Here is a 6575-nt window from a genome sequence, read left to right as displayed (position 1 = left end):
GTAAGGAAAGTCTTGGTGTTCGCAAGGTACTAGTTCTACAGCACTACTCTAATGAATCTTTTTGGGGGCCTGGTTGTGCATGAATGTTGTCAACTTCAGGGAACAAAGGGGGACTGGATAAGATGTGACCACAGCATATATACTGTACACTAGAGATATCACAAGTACATTAGATACTCATTTGATGCTAGCCAGAGAAGGATATGCAGCGCTGATATATAGAGGTGACGTAACCAGCCCACTGAAACAAAAATAATCTAATACTTCTATGAGGGATCAGAGTGGATCCATCTTGCGGTCTAATCTAAAATTGAGAAAAACTGGTCTAACTAATGTTACAGCGGCGACCATGATAGTGGGTCTTCCTTCGTTAAGCATGGATAATATCTCTTAACCTGTCAATCACAGATGATTGGAGACCATGGCTTTTTAATGGCCAAGTTGCAGGGTAAGCTGTTATATCCCTACTGGAAGTTCCTTATTTAGATCCCAGTCAATTATCCAGTTAATCGCTCCAATATAGTTTTGTTTGAAACATACAACCAAAAAACACATTTTGAAGGCTCACTAAATCCCGTCAAGTTTTTTTTGAAGTTTAAGAACAACGTCTTGTAGCAGATAAGCATACGACAACATTTAGTTTGATTACATAAACAAATTCAGTAATGTATGTTACTTCTTCAATTGGTGAAAGTCGGCAGGTTGGCGTTGGCTATCTTACATTGCTTCTGTTAATTTGTTTTTTGCAGATTCACAAGAAGTTTCTCAACTAACCTAAGATACGCAACTGTGAAGGTAAGTTCTTCAGATACTTCCATAATTTCCTTTTTTCCATAAGACTCTAGCATAACCAAACTCAGTATAAACACTAGCGTCATTGTTAGTTCAATGTTGTACACTTATACGTGTGGAATACCATGTAGGGTGCTGGGCATACTGCGCCAGAGTACAAGCCCAAGGAGTGCCTTGCTATGTTTGCAAGATGGATTTCAGGTGAGCCTCTATGAAAGACTATGAAAATCGGATGAGTGAGTGTAGTACCGTACGATCGGGTATAAATAAGCATGCTGTTGCTTATCGATTTGAACTTGAGCAAACTATGTTGTACAATACTTGTGTTCTCAAAATCGAGGGGCATGCTTGATGAGCAACCACAACCAACAAAAAAACTTGTGTTCAATATCATCTTGCATGTAGTGGAATATCATTGACACTCAGAGCAGCAAGTTCAGGGCATATGATTCCTTGTAGCTAGATCAGCTGTACATGGTGCGAAAACCAACTCTTTACTCTGCCCAGAGCAGTCCCAGTTCACCTGGAGCAGAAATTCAGAACTCAAACACAGAGAAACATCAAGCTGCAAAAAGTTTCAGACCGTCAAACACAATGCAAAGGTGCGCAACTGCTAGGAGCAGCAGATCGGGAGAGAGGAGAGCATTACCCCGAGTCCAGCGGCGGAAGGCGTGCATGAGGTGCGACGTGCGAGCGGATGGCGTGGGCGCGCCCTATGTGACTTTGTCTCTCCAAGAACCGTGGCGCCTCCGATCCACCACTGCTCCGTCCCTCCCCTTTATAAAACAAGAGCCGCCGCTGCAACTCTGCTGCGTCGATCGACCTGTGAAACCCCACGCTGCTCGATCTCCATCTCATCTCGCAAGAACTAATTAGCCCGACGGCGTACCGATCGACCGGCGGTACCATCTAACCACCGGCCGCCGAGAGAAATGGCGTTGTCCAGGGCGACCACGAACCCCGGCGAGTCCCTCATCTCCTCCACCTTCGCGTCGCGCTACGTGCGCACCGCGCTACCCAGGTACAGTACAGATCGATCAGTGACTCGCGCTGGCTTTGATCGATCCGGGGTCCGAGGTATACTGATCGATGGGGGAGGGCGTCTGTTAGGTTCAAGATACCGGATCAGTCGATCCCCAAGGATGCGGCGTACCAGATCATCAACGACGAGCTGATGCTGGACGGGAACCCGCGGCTGAACCTGGCCTCCTTCGTCACCACCTGGATGGAGCCCGAGTGCGACAAGCTCATCCAGGCCTCCGTCAACAAGAACTACGTCGACATGGACGAGTACCCCGTCACCACCGAGCTCCAGAACCGCTGCGTCAACATGATCGCGCACCTCTTCAACGCGCCCATCGGCGACGACGAGACGGCCGTCGGGGTCGGCACCGTAGGCTCCTCCGAGGCCATCATGCTGGCCGGCCTGGCCTTCAAGCGCAAGTGGCAGAACAAGATGAAGGCCGAGGGCAAGCCCCACGACAAGCCCAACATCGTCACCGGCGCAAATGTTCAGGTAATTAATCCATCAACTGCACACATTTCATATTCACATTATTGCAGGTCAACCTGATGATCGATCCCCAAATTGCATGCGCGCGCAGGTGTGCTGGGAGAAATTCGCGCGCTACTTCGAGGTGGAGCTGAAGGAAGTGAAGCTCAGGGACGGGTACTACGTCATGGACCCGGAGAAGGCCGTGGAGCTGGTCGACGAGAACACCATCTGCGTAGCCGCCATCCTCGGCTCCACGCTCAACGGTGAGTTCGAGGACGTCAAGACGCTCAACGACCTCCTCGTCGCCAAGAACGCAGAGACAGGGTACGCCTAATTACCACTAACTGCACATTTGGTTGAGACTTGGCTGACCGACCGGTTGGTTTCGTCGATCGGATCAGGTGGAACACGCCCATCCACGTCGACGCGGCCAGCGGCGGGTTCATCGCGCCCTTCATCTACCCGGAGCTGGAGTGGGACTTCCGGCTGCCGCTCGTCAAGAGCATCAACGTCAGCGGCCACAAGTACGGCCTCGTCTACGCCGGCGTCGGCTGGGTGATATGGAGGAACAAGGAGGACCTCCCCGACGAGCTCATCTTTCACATCAACTACCTCGGCGCGGACCAGCCAACATTTACGCTCAACTTCTCCAAAGGTACGTATCGATCGCCGGCACATGTGCTTGATACAATCGTTCAGGTTCGATGAGCATGCAAAACTAAGTTTGTTCATCTGCGCGCTCTGTTTGATTGATAGGTGCCAGCCAGATCATTGCGCAGTATTATCAACTCATCCGTCTTGGTTTCGAGGTAACTAACACCCAACTCTGTCAAAATGTCTGATGCCGATCCTTACTCCAAATACAGTATTTGCAATGTGTTATCACCCTGGCAAATGCAATGCAGGGCTACAAGGGCATCATGCAGAACTGCCGCGACAACGCCACGGTGCTCAGGGAGGGCGTCGCAAACATGGGCTACTTCGACCTGGTGTCCAAGGACTCGGGCGTGCCGCTCGTAGCCTTCTCCCTCAAGGACTCCTCCCGGTACACAGTGTTCGAGGTGGTTGAGAGCCTCCGCCGCTTCGGCTGGATCGTGCCGGCGTACACCATGCCCGCCGACGCCGAGCACATCGCCGTCATGCGCGTCGTCATCCGCGAGGATTTCAGCCGCAGCCTCGCCGAGCGCCTCATCGCCGACCTCAACAAGGTGATGGGGGAGATGGACGCTCACGCCGCCAAGAGAGGGCACGTCGCCGCCGAGCCGGTCAAGAAGACGGTGCATGAGATCGAGAAGGAGGTGGCCACTTACTGGCGGAGGCTCGTCGCCAAGAAGAAGAGCGGCCTCGTCTGCTGATCTCTGCGGACTGGGCGTCGTTGCGGACTGCGGGCGTACGTGCAGGAATAATTCTTGGCCCGACCCAGTTCTTCTTCAGCATGTGCTTGCTAGTTTATTGTTCCTTTTCAGTTTTGACATTCCTTTCAATTGCGTCCTCAAATGCATTTTGGATGCCAGCAAGCTAGTCTTGTGTATATGTTGGTGGGCAGCTGATCTATGCTGCATGTAGGTCTTAACTTTCCGTTCAAAGGGAAAACAAGCACCCGGCCTCTAGATCGAATTTTCAGTCTCCAAATCACAGAGAAAGTGCTTATTAAACCTCAAGGATCACTTAAGCTAGGATGCCCTGACTATGCCATGTATCCTTACCCATGCACTATGCCAACAAGAACTTTATTTCCTTTATAAAAATAAGTAAATAACATGAACAAACAAATTATCCACGCATGTAACACTAGATTTTTGGGCAAAGAATAGCTCATGCGCGGTCGAACTTCTCTTCCAAGTTGCACTCGCGCGGGGTGATTCCGGAGATCCCAAACCCTAAAAACAAAGGCCCAGGTCCACTCCACCCCTAGCCGTTGTCGCCGCCGACAACGGCGGTGGTGGCGGCGCCCGGCCGCCAAAGGAGGAATGTCGCGCTAGTTCCCTGCACCTCCTCTACGCGCGACGATGTAGAGGCTCTGGGGGTTGGACATTGGGGCGACGGCCCTGGCAGGTGGAGGCGAGGCCGGCTCGGCGTCGGGCGGCGCTCGTGGATTCCGACCGATCTTCTTGGCCGCAAGGGCAGCGAGCGGAATGGTAGGGGCGTCTGGGATGCCTCGGCAAACTATGCGTCAGATCTGGAGGTCGGCAGCTCGATCTCCTCTCCTCTGCTCTCTCTCCACCAGGTATGGGTAGGGTTGGCCCTCCCGTTGCCTGATCTATGCCGGGTGGGGAGGTTGCGCGCATGGGAGCCATCCGACGGAGGATTCCGGGCGAAAGCCTTGGCTAGCCTTGTCCAGCCCGACGATGGTAACGGGTACGGGCGCTGCATCCCTCCTTGGAGGCGTCCACGTGGTCTCCTTCAACTGGTTGTGTCTCAGGGTGAAAATTCTATGCCCCTAGGCCGGACAGTGGCGGCGTTGCAAGCTTCCTGAAGCATCTGTCTTGGGACAAGGTGCTCCTGTGTCTGGTGAGTTTGTCCTATCTTGTTTGGCGGCGTGAGCACTTCTTTGGCGGCGTGAGCATTTGTAAGGCCATGGATCCCGAGGCATTCTTTCGTGGTTGCTTGATGTTTGTACCCATGGTTGCGCGACTTGCCGGCGGTGCGGCACCCTCGAGCCTGGGCAAGGGGATAGGGTTCCCCTTAGGGAGCCTGCGAGTCATGTGTGGCGCCAAGGCCCGGGTCATCTTCCTGCAGATCCTTCCTTGTGGATCCTGGCGATGTACCTAGTCTCTGCAACTCCAGATCTTCATTTTTTCGGAAGCAGGTGGCTCGACTGGTCGGGTTCCTGGTGACCTTGCAGTTCGGCGATTTTTTTTCAAAAGGGGAGCATCGCCCCAGCCGAAATGGTGCACATAGCCTTTATGTGATTGCAAAGTTTAAAATATTATTTTTATAGCTCAAGGATCACTCAAGGCAGCAGCAAAAATCAGCCATCTAAACAAAGATCCAAAAATGGCCTCTATGCATATTGTATGCGTTTAGAATATTGCCAACCACCATGGTTTTAGATGGCTCAAACAACCGCCATCAGTTGATTGCAGCTAGTATTCATAGGTCCTCACTGGTCCACATGAAAGAGGTAAAGACCACATGGGGATTGATGAAGTCTCCCCGTGAATAACCTGCAAGAAATTTGGTTTTTGCACTCTGTTAAACACAACATCGTTTTGGCAATTTCATATTGCTCAAACTAAAGCACAATTTCCCATGCGAATTCGAGCCTTTGTTTTCTTATCAATCCCATTAAACTAATTTCGAAACATATTTGTTACATTAGCTGGAGGAGGGGATATTATAAGTAAAGTGAACTACTCTGAGGGGATATTATAAGTGAAGTGAACTAGTCTCCAAACTAGACGGGCAAAAGGTCACAAATTAGATAGGTGGTCAGTAGTTTCCCGAGAAACACAAAACACACATTTAGTACACCTATTTCAACTCTTTTTGCAATGTTATCTTTAGTATAAGAAGCACTTTTCGAAAGACGAACCACATAAAAATCGTTATTTTCAGTGGTACCTTAATTCTCCATGGAGATTTTTTTAAGAGACCATATGCCCACTAATATAATTAGCATACATGGACTTGACCAAAAAAAAAACCAGTTGTAGTCAAGCGCCACTTAAGACTATCTAGTTCATCTGTAAGAGTTACTCCCATTAGTCTTCGTACAAGGCCTATCCAAGTTTCCCATTTATCATCTGTTGGAACACGTGTGAATTCTATACTCAACGGTATGTTACTGATACGTCTTAAACATATCTATAATTTCTTATGTTCCATGCTAGTTTTATGACAATACTCACATGTTTTATACACACTTTACATCATTTATATGCATTTTCCGGCACTAACCTATTGATAAGATGCCGAAGCGTCAGTTCCTGTTTTGTGCTGTTTTTGGTTTCAGAAATCCTACACAGGAAATATTCTCGGAATTGGACGAAACAAACGCCCAGGGTCTTATTTTTCCACGGAGCTTCCAGAAGACCGAAGAGCATACGAAGTGGGGCCACGAGGCGCCCTAACCATAGGGCGGCGCGGCCAGCATGGGGCCCGCGCCGGCCTATGGGGTGGGGCCCTCGTCAGCCCTCCGACTCTGCCCTTCCGCCTACTTAAACTCTCCGTCGCGAAAACCCTATTACCGAGAGCCACGATACGGAAAAAATTCCAGAGACGCCGCCGCCAATCCCATCTCGGGGGATTCAGGAGATCGCCTCCGGCACCCTGCCGGAGAGGGGAA

The 6575-nt window shown here is 50.6% G+C and overlaps 1 protein-coding gene across 1 annotated transcript; it reads left to right on the top strand.

Annotated features, from left to right (window-relative positions):
• Positions 1-1631: 1631 nt before the first annotated feature.
• Positions 1632-3904, top strand: LOC127330464 (glutamate decarboxylase). The gene is made up of 6 exons (XM_051356664.2): positions 1632-1813; positions 1903-2308; positions 2397-2611; positions 2689-2942; positions 3044-3096; positions 3193-3904. Exons 1-6 carry the CDS (start codon positions 1725-1727, stop codon positions 3640-3642), a joined length of 1467 nt encoding a protein of 488 aa, XP_051212624.1. The 5' UTR covers positions 1632-1724; the 3' UTR covers positions 3643-3904.
• Positions 3905-6575: the final 2671 nt, after the last annotated feature.

Source organism: Lolium perenne, chromosome 2 (assembly GCF_019359855.2).
Source record: "Lolium perenne isolate Kyuss_39 chromosome 2, Kyuss_2.0, whole genome shotgun sequence".
NCBI classification, from domain to species: domain Eukaryota; kingdom Viridiplantae; phylum Streptophyta; class Magnoliopsida; order Poales; family Poaceae; genus Lolium; species Lolium perenne.
This window is presented reverse-complemented; position numbering and strand designations above follow the sequence as displayed.

Excerpts from the sequence above, each read along its gene's own strand:
- LOC127330464 (XM_051356664.2), top strand. The coding sequence starts at position 1,725 with ATGGCGTTGTCCAGGGCGACCACGAACCCCGGCGAGTCCCTCATCTCC. Across the intron at positions 1,814-1,902 it reads GTGCGCACCGCGCTACCCAG|GTTCAAGATACCGGATCAGT; the intron begins GTACAGTACAGA and ends GGCGTCTGTTAG. Across the intron at positions 2,943-3,043 it reads TACGCTCAACTTCTCCAAAG|GTGCCAGCCAGATCATTGCG; the intron begins GTACGTATCGAT and ends TTTGATTGATAG.